Consider the following 17,883-nt stretch of genomic DNA (forward strand, 5'->3'; position numbering starts at 1 on the left):
TGTGTCAATTTTACCCAACCTTGACAGAATGTTTCATGATTTGTCAACTAAAATGTTCCATGTATAACTCTGTTTGTCATTGCAACCGATTTTTTTTTTCTAAAATATTCTCAATGTACAGGTACAGTAGTCAATCATGCAAATATAAACCCAGTTTATGGCACAAGGTAAAGACCCAAACGAAACTGAACAAGAGAATTAAACATTCAAACACCACATGCAGTCCACAAACGCACCAAATAGCTATAGCCTTTATAATAAACAACAAATAATCAATAAAAAAGGGTTTACCGCCATGTCAAGGTCAATGAAACACGAGTTTAATGGACTTGTCCCAACATTTATCAATACTTACAAAGTTAAAAATATAAACATCATCGGAACCAGTCTTAGCTTTAAAATGCAAAATATGGTCATTACCTGCAAACTCGAACGCGGGAATTGTTTTGAATATATATGTAAAATTTTGAAAACTTTGTCCTCATTTCGCTAACCCTGTGATATTTTCAGAGTAATTTCACAGAAATAATCCTGGTATGACCCTCTACCAAATTCCAATTTCCAGGGGGGGGGGGGGGGGGGAGCTTCTTTCCAATATATATGGCTATATATAAATCTTCTGCTCAAAACCGATCCCTCGATTTAAAAATAGATTCACAGAAATAGTGATTGAGTAACCTTCTACCACATTACTTCAAGCCATCTTGGTTCGTTAAAAAATCAAAACCACCAAGGGGCGAGGCTACTTTTCACTATATGGCTATATCAACCCCTTTTTCTCAGAAACTGCTTGCACACTTTCAAATTAAGTTCATAGAAATATACCTTGGGGCCCTTTAGCGATTTTTTTGGGACTGTTAGGAGAACTTTCAAAATATTCTCAGAAGCCGCTGTCGCGACATTAAATTTATTTAACACTTGTAAATGTTATTTGGGTGTCGCTCTTCCTGTTGGATCGTACAAAACATGGCTGCCAGGGGGCGGGGTATCAATATGACTATATGCAAAACTTTGAAAATCTTCCTGTTAGACACTGCTCGCATGAGTATACAAAATGACGTTCTTGTGTGATCTACCAAATTTCTTCAAGCGATGTAAGTTTGTTAAGAAAAAAACCGCCAGTGCGCGGGGATAATTTTATGTATAATTATATTAGGAAACTCTAAAAAATAGTTTATTCCAAAACCGAGAGTTGTACACCTTAGTTGTTTGGCTTCTATAATTTAGAAATGGTTCTCTACCAACTTTGTTCTCATCATGCTCAATGTTGGACCTGCCCTGGGATTCCTTGTTCCCTTTTATAAGGGATATATTTAAAAATATTTTTCTTCAAACCTGCCTTGTACCCAAAACTTAGGTATTCATTATGTATATTTTTTTTCTATTTGTCCTTTACTTTCGTTAGCAACATTTGTTTTCCAAAGCAATTTACTTCCCATTACTCCATTACCAAACATTGACCGCCTAAGCAGACATGAACTCAGAAACCATGTTTTATTATACCAATTCCTTTCGCGACAATGGCTTGCTTCCCTAATGGCCATCGCATTTCTTTAGCAATAATCAACCTCCTTAGCAACCAATAACTTTCTAAGCAACTGCCCTTTATCCTTTTTACCAATGACCTCCTTGGCAACCAGTCACAAATGACTGATAAAGGAACATAAAAATTATTACCCTTTTTTTTAATAATATGGAATGTATACTCAAAATATTTAAAGCTTCATATGAGTCTCTATCAGCATCATTTTAGGGCTTAAACTCATTTGTTCATATATGGTAAATGCTCTACATAATTATGTTTTGTAGAAGACAAAGAAACAATTGAAATTCGCGGGAACAAGAAAGATCGAGACATGGCCCGTGATAAATTGGAAAAAGTGTTCACCTCAGTCATACGAGAGGAACACACCATTGAAAAGGTGTCAGTGAAGGATGTTTTCCAGGATGAAAAAGCGCGTGGAAAAATCGGTGAAATAGAACAGAGTACAAGGTATCTAATGTTATAAAATAGCTGAGGCATTTTTTTACTTCTATGTTAGCATGTCGTAAAGGAACTCGCTCACAGAATATGTGTTAGCAACGCGTTTAAAAACTGTTGAAATTGAGTTATTTACTAACTTTAATGAACCAACTGCAAACACATAATTGAACTGAAATCTGTTAAAATGCAACTCGATAAATCGATGTTCAGTAACTTTTCGAAATAGAGCATTTTCAGTCACATTTGAAAATTGTTATTAACAACAGTGCTTAAATTTGAACTTTTGATGAGGTTTTATCATTCAAACAAGTTTTTTGTTCACATTTCACACAAACTACATTTTGTTTGATGTCATATAAACAAATTAACCAATCATTTTAAAACCTATATTCAACTGCGAACTAAATTGACATTTCTTCGTTTAGATGTGTGATACAGCTTCCAGGTGAGCAAGAAACATTCCAGCCTGAGCCTGAAGAAGACGTATATGCAGAGATCGGAATTGATCAAGTTCCCGGGGCAAAGGCAGCACCAGGTCAATTTTAACTTCCGTATCCATAGATCTTCTTTTTTGGTCTCCGTCGCCGGCTTACAAACTTTAAATAAACTTCACAGGAAAAAAATAATCCTTATTTGCTTTTATTTCAATTATGTACTTTGGGGATCTTTTGTTGCCGTGGCAATGATACTGATTTACTAATAAATAAATAAGTTGTAAGAAACTGATTAACTTAAATATTACACGGGTGATTCGTCAATGATATGGCAGCAATAAACGAGCTTATTTTCATTGACTTGTGTTGACAAAAACACCTTCATAACAACACAAACGTGATGGTTTGAGAAACGTACTTGAAAAAATCGTCTTGGCTGAAACCAGTAGTTGTTAGGCTTAAGTAATTTACAGTGTTAACTCTGGCAGAGATCCCATACCAAGTTTTCTACATATATGCTCTTTTTGTCACATTAACGACCATGTCCATGGAGCCTTACCCTTAAATATTGCTTTTGTGGTATGTAATTATATGTAGCATGTTTTGTACCAACAGCTTTATTATCCTCAATTATGTTTTCTTACTTAATATGTTGTTTTTTGCTCAGGTAAAGCAGCGATGTCGAGTGAAACGGATTCGTTTTTAGCAAATAACGGAACGAACATTTCTATTGTACTTGGAGAAATAGGAAAACAAAAGGTAATGCCTAAAAGTCTTATAAGGCACACACTATATGTTGATGTAAAACATTTTTTTTTTATTTTAATGCACTATCGTGTTAACCCATTTGACTTTTATGATCAAAACAAATTTATGATGTTAACGGTTTTTTAACTGGGAACTTGTGGCGACGTGTGGCTACGTAGCTATTTATTTAAAAAACAAAACGAAGAAGAAAGGCTACTTTTTTATTTGTACGCAAATCATACGGTTTTTTGTATTGTTTTTGATCATTTAAGTCAAATGAGTTAAACATGATAATGCGTTAGAATAAATAAAACAAAACATTTAGCATCAGTCTATATTGTGCGCCTATAAATGATGCCCATTCTTATACTAACCTTTTAGCATTGATCTATACAACGTTTCTATAAGATTTCATAACTCTATGTAAGCCTAGCATATAATTAATATATTTTTTTTTACATTAGTTTTGTGTTGCTTTGTTTCCATCGCTCCAGTTTGATAACAAGTTGATTGCGAAATAACACGGAATCGCTATTTTCCTACAATTTTTAATAATCAAATCCTGTCAAAGGAACAAATTGACATCACCTGACTGTTTCTTAATTAAACACCATATATGAATGCATGGTATGGTATATGAATACATTTCAGGGAGATGTTTTCGTCGTGTCGACGTCCCCTAGTTTAAACCTGAAAGGAGGACAAGCAGGACGCGCGATTCTACACGTAGCTGGTCATGACCTTCAGCATAAGATTAAGGAAGCCTATCCGGAAGACATTGCCTACGGAGATATTGCTGACGTTGGCGGGGGGAAAATGAAATGTGACTGTATGTACCTCACAGCTCTGCCTGGATGGAAAGCTGCAGACCATAAAGCACAGGAGGTGGGTTAGACAGGGCGAAAGTAATTATGCATGTCGATGATTTTATGCACATTTTTTGAGCTGTGTCTATTTCTTATTCAGACAGAACGTTCACACTCTACTGATTTTCACAAACCTTGAGCTATATGTCTTTGCCATCTTGATTATGCGTTTGGTGACTACGCATGCGCAATCTTCATCCCATTTCAGTGACGAATAAAATATCTCCGATTTGTCTGATTAGAATTGGAATTTTTGGACTAGTCCTGCAAACCAAAGTAGTTTATAATTTATTTTCTACGTTGTCAAGGTACCTTCATCGCATGATAAACGACGATACATTAACTCTAGTCTACCTAATGCTTATGCATATTCAATGTTTAAAAATTGACAATTGATAGAAGTATTAATTCAATATTTGTTCATAAGGTGTTGAAGAAACTCGTGCAAGACTGCCTGAAAAAGGCTTCAAAAGAAAAAAAGATGTCAATAGTGTTTAGTGCATTGGGATGCGGCCAATTGAAATATCCCGTGGAAGTTGTTGCGGGGATCATGTTTGAGTCTGCGGTAGACTTCGATAAAAACAACAAGAAATCCAGCCTCAAAACAGTTCAATTCGTGATATATCCGTCAGATGAACACGTTAAAAAGGTAAATCACCTTTTTAACCAGGTTTTCACATATTTACCTAGTAATTAGAATGATGTACGTCGTTGTTTGGGATGGCAGTCTTACGGGCGGCGTCAAAACCATGAAATCGAGTTCGGTTTGACATACTCTGACCAAAAATGGTTTATAGCAGACATTATTGAGACAATTTATAGGATTGCGTTTGAGGTCTTTAAGAGTCAAGGTCAAGGTCGCTGTTACTCAAAAATAGAAATACGGTTAATACGAAATATCTTTATTTTGAGTCGACATATTTTGATAACACTTGGTATATATACAAAAATTAAGGAGACATTTCGTGGGGTAGCCTTTTGTGCACCTATCGTCAATATCGATGTGACCAAAATTAGAGAAAAAATCAAAGCGCTTATCGGATCAATGGTAAGGACACAGTTACTCAAAATAGAAAACGGTTGAAACTAAATGTCTTAAGTTTGGGTCGACTTGTGCGAGCAAACTGGGTATATAAGAATATTTTATAGAGACGTTTCATTTGATTGTGCTTAAAGCCCCATTGGCCAAGGTCACTGTTACTAAAAATAGAAAAAAAATGGTTGAAACTTATTATTTTTAATTTTGATTCACCAAACATGGTAAAGAGGAAGATTTTGTTGAGAAATTTTATTTGATTTGTTTTTGATAGTTAGGTTTTTACTTGGCCTTTGCATAATAGGCGACGTAATATTAGATTATTTAACGATAGCCTTCATATGATTTATTGCTTATAGGCGTTCAAAGATGAACTGAGATTAAGGCGAGATGGTGGTGGAAAAAGACACGTTTATAGTAAGTTATATACAGAACATGTCTCACCCCAACATGTGTTAACAAATATATATTTTGATACATTTGTGATCTGACCGTGTTTCTTGTGTAAATGTGTGTCACTCATATAAGTGTCTGTTGGGCCAAATCTGGTGCGTTAAAACGGGAAGCTCGTTAATGTTTGACTACTTGGTTTTTCCCTGTAGTTTACAATGTATTTTTGTGTGTACAAGCATTATTCGAATGATATTTCCCTTTTGATGATTCCGTCACATATTTGTTTTAGCACTAATATATTTTATCCTATTTTAGCCATGAAGAAGGATATGGCAACAATTGAGCTCGTTGTGGAAAACTTAGCAGAACAAAAGGTTGTTTTTTTTTAATATTTCACTGGGGAGGTATTTGGGGAGCTCTTATTTATTTGAAAAATAAACAACAAACAAAACGGTACTGAATTTATTTATTTTCTGACTTAAGTTATGTCTAATACAATATATGTGTCGATTGAACCATTTTTGGGATTTGTACGTAATCTTGCTATGAAACGTTATTTGTAGGTTGACGTCATTCTGTGCTCCACGTCTTCTACCATGGACCTCAAACATGGAGCGTGCCTGGCTCTTTTGAAAAAAGGTGGAAAGAAACTGGAGGAGGAGTGTGCATCAAACTATAGCAACACTTTGGACGACTGTCAAATTGCCGAAATATCATCCGGAGATCTTCCCTGTAAGAAGCTGTTTTTGACAGTTCTTCCACGCTATGCTGGGGAAGAATCTATAACCGTAAGTTTTAGGTTTGCTATTAAAAATGAGATTTAAAGTTGGAATCATGTTCAGGCTTTCAAGCGGGCCCTTCATTTACTACTTGTCGCTTTTGTTTTGGTTCGGCTCCTACTTTTCCCTTCTTTTTCTTGAAGAATCCCTTCTTTCCCTACTTGTTTGTAAAAAAAGTTCGAGAAATAATAGAACAGTTTTAACTAAATGCATTTCTGGATATTCATTCATTTCATGGTTTGAAAGAGGGGTTTTATGATGAGAATGAGTGGTGCAAGTTGGCAAGTCAGAGACCCATTTCAGGTTCATCTTCTTATCCTGTGGCTGATTTCTCTTGAATCACTGGCTTCTAAGCAAAGCTAACAACAGGTACATCTTAATTGAGGAATAGGTTTAGTAGTCATTTATTTGCATCCAAAGGGGTAAGTTAAGAACCCTAATATCTCTACCTTTTGCTCTTAATATCCCTATTTTACCCTACTTTTTCAAACATCCTCCTACTTTTTTGTTATTGGTCACTTGAAAGCCTGTATATATATTTTTATTAAAAATGCTGTTCGGTACTCAATTGATATTTACTAATCGTATGTGGTTTGTAAATTGAGAAGTGTTGTGTACAGAAAAGACCTCTCCGAAATAAGCATGAATACTTTTTTACGGGAAGGTCATTATTAAACATTTAAATGATTTGCGGGAGGGAGTTGAACAGCGTAGTCACAAGATAGGCGGTGATTGGACTGTAAATTTGTACACAGCGGTTCGGAAATCTGAATAGGTTTAAAAGTGAACAAACTATTGCGCTTCTTACTATACATTTAATCGATATAATGCCTAATTGTCTACATTAGGCCAATATTATTTTTAATAAACAGGTATAGAACAATTATACTATTCGCCCTGATTTATGATTATTATTTATTCTGAATAATATAGTATCTCTAAGCAAATACGACTACCTTTTATCCAATGTTAACACTATACAAAAACATGAGAAGCTGCACTGTCCATTGGTGAATATATTCCGTTACAGAAATTGAAAGAGATGCTTCGTACAGCTTTCAAACTCGCTGAAACTCGAAAGTATTCATCCCTAGCCATCCCGGCCATGGGAACAGGCAATTTGAAATATCCAAAAGAGGACGTGTGTCGCTGCATGTTTGAAACCTTCATAGAGCTTGGAAAACAAGAGGAAGCAAATAAACATTTTACTGTAAAGTTTGTGATGCACGCCAAGGACCATGACCTGATTGGGGTAGGCATTTGTTTTCAGTATACCTCATGTGGCTTTGTCTTTATAAAATTACCCATTGTCATATCATTAGTAGTGATGGGCCGATGATCGCCGATAATCGATTATATCAGCAGACATTCGTAACTCGGCGATCGGCGACCTCATCGTTCTATAACCGAACAATCGAAAAAAAAAAGTTTGATTTAATCTAGTCAATTTCCAACTTTATATAGCGCAGTAACTTAGAGCAAAGGGAAGTAACCGCTACTTTGAGTTCGTACAGTACTTTCCATAAGTTTTTCTTTGCGTTCAAATCGCTTTATAATGGCAGACCCCGATCTCAAAATATTTGATTACCCTGGTAATCGGTCGTCCAGGTGCTGGAAAAGTGCAAATTATTACAGCAAAATGGTTAGGGTCATTCAAGTGCAGATTATTATGAAACTAGGCTTGATTGACGCTAGCTGTGCTCACATATTGAAATGAAAGTCAAAATCAGTCGATGTAAAAACAAGAAATATTTGTAGAAATATTTGCCGTCTCATTCCGAAGGTTTGCTTTTACTTGTTATTTTTAGTAGCTAATGCCATCCAAAACTAATTTGTTAAGTCTCATTAATTCAATTTAATTTTCAAAACCGGTTCAAGTCATTGACAAATGTCGAAATGACAAAACATGTATTATACAGGATAAGATATGGTTGATCATCGCTTTCGGTTGATAATTGCCTCAGTGAAAAATAATTACCCTCAATTATTCTTCGCACTGGGGCAATTATCAACCAAAAGCCATGGTCAACAATGTGTTATTTTATAAATAACAGTCAACTTGAGTAAACCTCGCGATGAAATGTTCTCTTATTTCATAAATCTTGGAATATTTTTTTTTAATTATTCAATGTGCCAGAAATAATACCTGTTTTCCGACTGAAGCATTAGAAATGAAATATACGTGAAAACTAAGGTCGTTATTGATATATACCTCAGAAAATGATGCTTTTGTGATACTGTTCGATTACAGCCGATTTATCGGATAATCGATCGATCAGGGTCTCAGATTAATCGATTATGAAAATCCAAGTCGATTGCCCATCGCTAATCATTAGGTATTTCGTAAAGTCTCATGTGACAATTTTTAACTCTACCCTCGCGTAAAGTTTAGAATAGGTTTCTTGTTTTCTCAAGCATTAATTAACAAATGTGCAACAAGTGTATCTATAACATACTAATAAACATAGGTTATTCATTTCCTAGATTTTTGTGTAGTTTTTGTTTCGGTTTCAGTAAACGGTTTAAGAAAACACATGCTATTATATGAATCACCTTACATATAGAAATCGCTGGAAATATAATCAACTGCTTTTCTTGATTAGATATTTCGCCGTTACTTGGAGAGCCGTTCAAAGCACAGGAAAAGGGGGGAAAGGCACTTGCAAGATGTTAAACCAAAGAATCGAAATATTGCCCATTCCAGCACAGATTATGACACCGTTGACCATGGCAAGTAGTTATGTCGATTATTACTTATCTTGGTTTGTAAATGTCAACTAAAATGATTGTATATATCCCAACTTTTAATTTATGAAATATCGCATAAGAAATATCGATTTGTTGGTATATGGGAGATAATTGTTACGGTTCTCACAACTTTTGTATTAGCTAAATATAGTTCTGTTTATTTATAATTATGTTCGTGCCTTCTGGATTTGAACTTACACACTAAATAATGATTACATAAAAAATAACTCTTAATTAGTGGCAAGAGAGACATTCTAAAACTATGATTACGAATTTTTCAGGTATTCGTATTTTCGGAGTTGATCTGAAGGTGTTCATAGGCGACATTCTTGAACACAAAGCCGATGCATTTGTTACCAGCACTGGATCAAAGTTAGAATTGCATGGTAAGGCTGGACACGGTTGAACAGTTTTCAAAGTGCATTTCATGAGGGTCCGTAGCCTCCATTGAACTCAAAATCCAATTATTCCAAAACCCTTCATTAATTGATTGCATGTACAGTCTGTTTGCGTTTTGGTTCCCGCGTTCAGACTTTTAACTCTAGATTTTCTGTGTAATTTTCGTTGTATTATTGATAATTATTCATCGACGTTGAAATGTAAAAAAATGTCACTTATGTGTTTTTAGGAAAAAAGCCATGTAAATAGTGGTTGGGTGTCTATAACGTATTTAAAAGCAAAACTATTACCATAATTGTATTGAACAAAAGTGTGAGGTATTACAAAGAAACTAGCTGAAATCCCCAGTAAAATTACATTTTTCTGACCGTTCAAAAGCGGTGTCAGAAAACCTCGGTAGTGTTATACATTTCATATTGTATGTGTGTTTATGGATGTGCGTGTTGTTGTACTTTGACTTTGGCTCGATGCCAGTAAACGGGTTATGTTTAAGCTGTGGACTACTGGACTTGTGTCTGTAGTTTTTCATATATAGATATTCGCGTTTGAATAATTGATATTTAAAACTGTTCGATTTGGTTGAGTGTGCATCAACTTGTTTTACCCTTGTTTAAAGCTGCACTTTCACAGATTGAACGTTTTAACAACTTCTTTAGTTTTTGTCTTGGAACGAGCCAACTCTTTGGAAAATCCGTAGAAACCGGTTATATAATACTGCTGACAAAAAATCAGATCGCAGTATGTTATATTTAAGTACAAAAAATGATTTTTATGCATTTTTCTTAAACCATTAGTCCGCCATAAAACATAAATTTTCGAACAGAAATATGAAAATCTACGATCTGATTTTTTGTCAGCAATCTTATATCATTGGTTTGCAGATATTTACGCAATATTTTGCTCTTTCCAAGAAAATAAATTTAAAAAAAAGTTGTTAAGATGGTCAGCTTTAAGATGTGTTGATGAACGTATGGTCTGTTTGTGCTGTTGTACGTTTTGTGTTTCTCTTTTGCTTTTATTTTGGTATTAGCCTTGTTTCCTTTTCTAACAGTACGGCTTATCGTTGTATTTTTTATTGTGATGTTAATTATTTTTCATATATATTTTTTTTTAATTTAAAATGTACTTAGTATAGTAATGAAAAAAGTTATTGTGTATTTCAATAGGAGCAGTTGCCAAGGGGTTAAAAAAGAGATGCCCGCAGTTGGAGGAACAGTGTCAAGGTAATGCAATTATTAAAGTGTTCAACAGACTGTGAGGAAATATTTCTGAGCCATTTCATACTAAGATAGGAGATATATTTTGCATGCATAATGTAAATGTCAGTATATCATGTATGTTCATTAAGGATTCAATGTTGCAATAGTGGGATTCATCGGTGTATTAAAACAATTATTCAGGGTATTGTTTTTCAGTACCAGATGAACCGCAATTCTAAAACCTCGTAAACACTCATAATTCGCAGAATTTCCAAGCGATATGCCTAAAATGCTAATAAAATAAGCTTCAAAGAAAATTTCACGTCGAATTTTGTTCGGCTGTTTGAACAGCGATCGCATCTGTGACGTCAATTGTTCCATCAACCCCACAAACATTTAAACCGCCATTAATGACATTTTATTTATTTTTAAATGTAATACTTTTAGCACAACTGTCAACGTTTCAAAGGGATGGAATTCTGGTCACTAAATGTCCAGGGCTTAAAGCTAGCAAGACAATCCTTGTGAAATATGTTGACAGGCCATCAGAATGGACAGAGCAAATGAGGAAGTGTTTAGAAGTAGCAAACCACTCCAAGATCAAAACAGTCGCCTTTCCCGTCTTAGGCTCAGGTAAGATATTTGCAGTTCGTATTTAAGGTAGTCGATGCACAATTATGTCTTCGTTAAATGCATGGTTACTCGATATTATTTAATAGTGTGTTTTTCTTCAGTGCATGAATATGTTGAAGATATACCAAACATATTACAAACAAAAATTTTAGTCCTTGAACCTAGTTAAGAACAGGCCGCTGCCGTCGAATCATTATTTGATTTAAGAACAAAAATACGAATTGCAACAACTTAGTCAGAAATGTTTTTTTCATGTTAGCAACAATCAAACACCCCGCTTCAAATGATTCGAAAATTACACTGGGTAACCAGGCATCAAAATTAAACATAGTGGCCGATGGCATCTAAAATGAAAATAATACAATGCAACCACAGGGACAGCTCAGAAGCCCATAACATAATGACAAACCTATTTGTACATAGGATACCTCAAGCAATTTATGTATTTGCTTTATCTTTTTTAATGTATTTGCGTGAATAACGGGATATGTGTTCGTTTTATTTAAACTATATTTTCAGGTGCAGGATTTTCGCCTATCAAGCCAGAGAACATAGCCGAATCTCTTTTTGATGCTCTTGACGAGTTTATGTCAGATGAAAGCACGGATTTGAAGATACGCGAGGTTCATCTAATCGTCTATAAAACTCAAGCAGAACGATTCCAACCAATCATAGATGTATTGCGTAGCAAGGCCATGAAAGCGACTTCAGACTTAAAAAGTGGATCATTAGGACAGCTAAAGAAAGGTAAAAACAACTAAACTATTTCTTTGCCGACAGCATCTGCATGTTTGTAGTTTATCAGGTTGAACCGAGTATTTATTTCTTAGTCTTCATTATTTTCCATCGAACGCATTCATATTTTTGTATAACGTGTACAACAATAAAATATTTTAGAGGTCCGTACAGCATTTTTATTATGTTTTAAGCTGGGAGGAAATTTTGGAAGAAGACAAAGGAACTTGTAGGTGTAGGCTATTTGGCATCAGAAGAAGGAGCAACGGCACAACCCCGTCCTTCACCCTCTTCTTCGAAAAGAAACACGTCGACTCTTGCACTGTATATTTACTCTGACTCCAGTGAAAATATACAGAGATGTAAACAACGGCTAGAAACACATCTGGAAGAAGCACTGATAACCGCATATGTGAAACAATACACAGCAATCGTTTGCTCGTTAACAAAAGAGGAGGTAAGGTTAAATCATGTTAGACCTGAATCCAAATAGTTTATCAAAATGCGCAGGTGGTAACGTAACCGTGTCGGGAAAGCAGTATTTAAGCAATGTATTGTACAATGACTACTAGAAATTATCAATAAAATATTGTTTTTGCATTATATGTGTACAGTGCGAATAACTTCATTTTTATCAAAACCAATAATTGTGCAACAGAATCATATTGCATTATAATACAAAATTATAGTAAAGCCTTTATCAAACAAAGAATTTGAAATTAAAATAATAAGAAAACACAACATGTACCTACAGAACGATGCTTAAGTAGTGTTAATCCTGTATCAACTCTTTGACTTTAATTTTCAGAAAGAAGAGCTTGAATCATTGCCACTGGTGGTTGACATGAAAATAGATGAAAAAGATGGGATAGTGGTAATTAAAGGCGAAAGAAAGCTCGCATTCGAAGCGCAATCTAATGTGAGAGAAATGTTGATGCGATTTGAAAAGAATCGATGCGAACTTGAACAATCTCAAGAACTCGCGAAAAAGATAGAATGGCAGTATGAAGAGGAAGACACCATCGAAATGAAATACAAGTTCTATGGGAATTTACAAAGTTTCAAAATGGAGATGGCGTATCAAAGAAATGAAAGATTTGTCAGTTTCGTGGACAATGGTGTCGAATATGAGATCGACTTCAATGACATGGTTGAATACGCAAAACATGACAAAGCAGATCTCGTCCGTGTGGTTCGCAAGGAAATTTTGAAAGGTAATTGTTTAAGAAGCATTTTCAAATAGTTTTTTTAACCCTTTAACACCTTATGAGCCTTTGTCCAAATAACCATGAAATGCGTTTATTAACGTTCAATATATACGTGTTTTACACAAAGGTTGTACTAGTATATCGAATTTGAAACGTTCCTTTACTAGAAACAGTTTTACAATGGTGTAACAGATAATTACCTTAACAACATTGATATGCCATCTTTATATCATCTTTTCCGGGTTTTTTTTAGGACAACAGGTGCCCTTGCCAACTGAATGGAAGGCTATGAAGGACGGTGTCAATATAAAGCTTGTAGAGATCAAGCCCGATGAAAAACAATTCAAGGACATTGAAGCTCGCTTTATGACAGAGGTATAATAAATTGCTGCTAACATAGTGTCTGTAGATATACCGAAGCAGATTAACTTGAATGCACCAAAATGATATTCTTATAATACAATGGATACAATAGCGGTCAAAAGATATGTTCTATTATGAGATTGTTTTATTAAAAATGGTCCAGGCCAATCAGATACTTAATTGATGGGTGATACAAAAATACGAGGATATTTCATATATATGTTAAATGTATTATAGTAATTCATACAATTCGTTTATAATAATTTCGTTTACAAAACTATGCCATATCGTAACAATATTAGCAATGTGAAATGGAGTTATACACCATGCAAGCATAAAAACACCAGGTCACATTATTGCCTTTATCTTCCCTTTTTCACTTTTTTATAATCCAAACTTTGTCCGGACAATTTCCGAACAGTTTCTCTTAAGACTGTTTCGAATTCATTGAAACTTATTATTTGTCATTTCATATTTTTGAAATAATGTACTACTACTTAACTCCTCTTCAATAAGTAACTCACTTCAACTAAGCTACCGTTTAAGGGGAGACATCAGTTTTCGAAAACACCATTTCTAGTATGATATTGAAATATTGCACAGTAATAATCGTTACGTCGGCTTACCTTAACAATAAAACACGGGACGTCGTTCTCTGGATACCCCGGGAACACTGTCAACAATAAACAACAATTTCCACGAAACGTGGTTAATCTGTTTGAGATTATTATATTGCATGAAAGATTAAAATATCAGTTAGTCCACGTATTTTTGTATCACCCTTGTACATAAATAACGTAAATATGAATTATTCTTCATTACATTTAATTTAAATCGTTTGATTTTGAAGCTAATATTTTCCTGTTTTTTTTTTGTTGTTTCAGGTAAAAAATGGTCAATATGCCAATAGTCCGGGACACAAGTACGATAAAAATTCCATGAAGGTTGTTAAGGTTAGTCTGTTTGCAACGTCAATGTTGTCACGAATAGTTTTTGTGTCGCCTGAAAAGACGACATATAGGGGTTACTTTTGTCGGCGGCGGCGGCGGCGTCCGCGTCCCATTTTCGCTTGTCCGGGGTATATCTCCTAAACTATTAGTGGTATCAACTTGAAATTTCATATGTAGATAGATCTAATTGAGGGCAAGTGCAGTGCACAAGAACTGTTACTCTTGCTTCCATATTATTAGAGTTATTGCCCTTTGTTATTTTTCATGCTTAAAGTTTTGTCCGGGGCATATCTTGTAGAATATAAGAGTTATCAACTTGAAACTTCATATGTAGATTGATCTCATGGAGGGCAAGTGCAGTGCACAATAACAGTAACTCTTGCTTTCTTAGTTTTAAAGTTATTGCCCTTTGTTAATGTTCATGCTTAAAGTTTTGTCCGGGGCATATCTTGAAGAATATTAGAGGTATCAACTTGAAACTTCATAGCTAGATAGATCTCATTGAGGGCAAGTGCAGTGCACAAGGACCGTAACTCTTGCTGCCATATTTTTATAGTTATTGCCCTTTGTTAATTTTCATGCTTAGGTTTTGTCCGTGGCATATCTCGTAAACTATGGGAGGTATCAACCTAAAACTTATTCCGTAGGTATATCTGATTGAGGGAAAGTGCAGTGCACAAAAACCGTAACTCTTGCATCTATATGTTTAAAGTTATTGCCCTTTGTTAATTTTCAAGCTTAAATTTTGTCCGGGGCATTTATCGAAAACTATAAGAGTTACAGATAGATTGATCTTATTGAAGGGGATCGCAGTGTACAAAAACTGTATCTCTTGCTTCCATATTAGAGTTATTTCCCTTCGTTAATTTTCATGTTTAACTTTACCTTGCACACTTTTTTAGCTCACCAGAGCACGAAGTGCTCAAGGTGAGCTATTGTGATCGGTCTTTGTCCGTCGTCCGTCCGTCAACAATTGCTTAAAGAACATCTCCTCTGAAACTACCTGGCCAAATTCAATGAAACTTTACAGGAAGCTTCCTTGGGTGTCCCTCTACAAAAACACAACAAGGGGTTACGATTGTTCAACAACAACAACAACAAAATGGCCGACTTCCTGTTTTGCTTTAAAAAAACATCTTCTCTGAAACTATCAGTCCAAATTAAATGAAACTTTACAGGAAGCTTCCTTGGGTGACCCTCTACAAAAACACAACAAGGGGTCATGATTGATCAACAACAACAGCAACAACAACAAAATGGCTGACTTCCTGTTTTGCTTAAAAAACCCATCTCCTCTGAAACTACCACTCCAAATTCAATGAAACTTTACAGGAAGCTTCCTTGGGTGACCCTCTACAAAAATACAACAAGGGGTCACGATTAATCAACAACAACAACAAAATGGCCAACTTCCTGTTTTGCTTTAAAAAACATCTTCTCTGAAAATATCAGTCCAAATTAAATGAAACTTTACAGGAAGCTTTTTTGGGTGACCCTCTACAAAAATACAAAAAGGGGTCATGATTGATCAACAACAACAGCAACAACAACAAAATGGCTGACTTCCTGTTTTGCTTAAAAAACCCATCTCCTCTGAAACTACCACTCCAAATTCAATGAAACTTTACAGGAAGCTTCCTTGGGTGACCCTTGCTTTAAAAAAACATCTCATTGCATGACCCTTTACAAATATAAAACAAGGCATCGTCATCAGTAACGATATGTTTAAATTGCAACTTTTTTATCAATGCTTTATCACATAGTTGTGGCCCTTTGCTTAGGTGAGCATTTTAGGGCCATCATGTCCCTATTGTTATTATTTCCCTTTGATTGATTTCATTTGGGCATTTTTTGTCCGCGGAGTTAGGATTCTGCAAATCAGATGTGTCGCCTGATACAGGATAGTTTATGTAAAATATGAGCATAACTATAACTCTGTTAGTCAGATGTATTGCCTGATGCCAGAATTTTTGTGTGAAATATGACAAATTAGGCGGAGAGCACTGCTTTTGAAGATAAAAATTAATCGCAATAACCCATAGTGCTTCTTTATTTCGATTTGTTTTCAAATGCCACATACACTTGAAAGTTAAATGGCAACATCATTGTCTAAAAATGAATAAAATGCCAATCTAACAGCTATAATGTGACAGTAAATAATTCGACAGGCGACACATCCGACTCGCGGAGTTCTAGTTTAATTAAACGCTTATCACGTTTTAACAAAAATGTTAAAGAAGTTAATTAAAAGAGAATAGCTAACTGTAAGTATGCGTTTGCTTTTAAAAGAAGCATTTTCGACATCAATTGATATACACAGGCAATTTTATTTAGTTTTATATCCTCATAGGAGTTAGAAAACTGATAATTTATTGCTAATGATATTTTATTAATGGAATTATCGAAACAATTTTACCATGAAACAATTATAGGTTGAGTTTACGGTTGTGCTTGAGCCATTTTGGTAACTTTTATCAAACACAAGGGCATATTATAAACGTTCATTACCTAAGCACACTGGGATTCACACGACGAACATGTTTTGGTCATTGTATTTAACAATAGCAATTTCAAAAGAAACGTAAATAAGGTTTAATCCTGAAAATGCTTCAAAACTGGTTTTAGGCATGATATTTATCTTATCATTTATAAATGCTTGCGTTTTTGAAGTTGATTTCATGTACCAAATTTATGTTTACAGATTGAACGCATACAAAACAAGGCTTTGTATCAGCAATATCAAGCAAAGAAAAGCTTTCTACAAGAGCAAAAGCCAATCCTTCCACCGAATATGCCGTTAGAAAGAGAGCTCTGGCACGGAACTAATGAGGCTGCCATGGATAGCATTATCTGTCATGGGTTTAATCGGAGTTATGCTGGTGATAATGGTAGGCCTTTTCTTAAGTACCTGTCCATTAATTGTGTATGCTTTACGCGATGTTCTGATGTATCACCCTCTCATCTGATTGAAATTGTTCTATTGCTGCATTAATGTTGATGACATGTGCTGTAACAAAGTCAAGTCACCATGGCCAAATAAATATATACACGAATATTTTATTTATTTTAAGCCGGTAAACCGTGGTACGGACAGGGCGTTTACTTTGCTAGTGATGCCTCGTATTCGGCTAGATCTTGGATGACCGGTGCAGGAGTAGGGAAAAAAGGATACGTGTTTTTGGTCAAAGCTTTAACGGGTAAGAATGTCCGTGTTTTCAATATTGTTGAAAACAGCTTTTTCATGCGTTATGTTGTCGATACTCTCTATTTCTTTTTAACATAATATATTCCATTACAAAGGACAAGAATAAACGCAAAATCTAATGTATAGTACAGCTGAATAGAAAATGAAATAGGAGTTTTCGAGTGTGCCCTTTGCAAGTGAACAGAAACATGAACAGACCTTGAC

The 17,883-nt window shown here is 35.0% G+C and overlaps 1 protein-coding gene across 2 annotated transcripts in view; it reads left to right on the forward strand.

The window, feature by feature from the left end:
- The window catches only part of LOC128211217 (protein mono-ADP-ribosyltransferase PARP14-like), a 41,420-nt gene that overhangs the window by 20,527 nt on the left and 3,010 nt on the right, over positions 1-17,883 (forward strand). For both annotated transcript variants that reach the window (XM_052915747.1, XM_052915748.1), the window contains exons 11-30: positions 1,810-1,993; positions 2,410-2,519; positions 3,086-3,177; positions 3,817-4,050; positions 4,459-4,680; positions 5,427-5,484; positions 5,776-5,834; positions 6,024-6,248; positions 7,270-7,491; positions 8,843-8,969; positions 9,269-9,373; positions 10,553-10,609; positions 11,033-11,218; positions 11,738-11,965; positions 12,148-12,410; positions 12,762-13,167; positions 13,415-13,536; positions 14,409-14,477; positions 17,176-17,362; positions 17,546-17,671. In XM_052915747.1, coding sequence (XP_052771707.1) covers positions 1,810-1,993; positions 2,410-2,519; positions 3,086-3,177; positions 3,817-4,050; positions 4,459-4,680; positions 5,427-5,484; positions 5,776-5,834; positions 6,024-6,248; positions 7,270-7,491; positions 8,843-8,969; positions 9,269-9,373; positions 10,553-10,609; positions 11,033-11,218; positions 11,738-11,965; positions 12,148-12,410; positions 12,762-13,167; positions 13,415-13,536; positions 14,409-14,477; positions 17,176-17,362; positions 17,546-17,671 — 3,282 coding nt within the window. The remainder of the gene's footprint in view (positions 1-1,809; positions 1,994-2,409; positions 2,520-3,085; positions 3,178-3,816; positions 4,051-4,458; positions 4,681-5,426; positions 5,485-5,775; positions 5,835-6,023; positions 6,249-7,269; positions 7,492-8,842; positions 8,970-9,268; positions 9,374-10,552; positions 10,610-11,032; positions 11,219-11,737; positions 11,966-12,147; positions 12,411-12,761; positions 13,168-13,414; positions 13,537-14,408; positions 14,478-17,175; positions 17,363-17,545; positions 17,672-17,883) is intronic.

Source organism: Mya arenaria, chromosome 12 (genome assembly GCF_026914265.1).
Source record: "Mya arenaria isolate MELC-2E11 chromosome 12, ASM2691426v1".
Lineage (NCBI taxonomy): Eukaryota > Metazoa > Mollusca > Bivalvia > Myida > Myidae > Mya > Mya arenaria.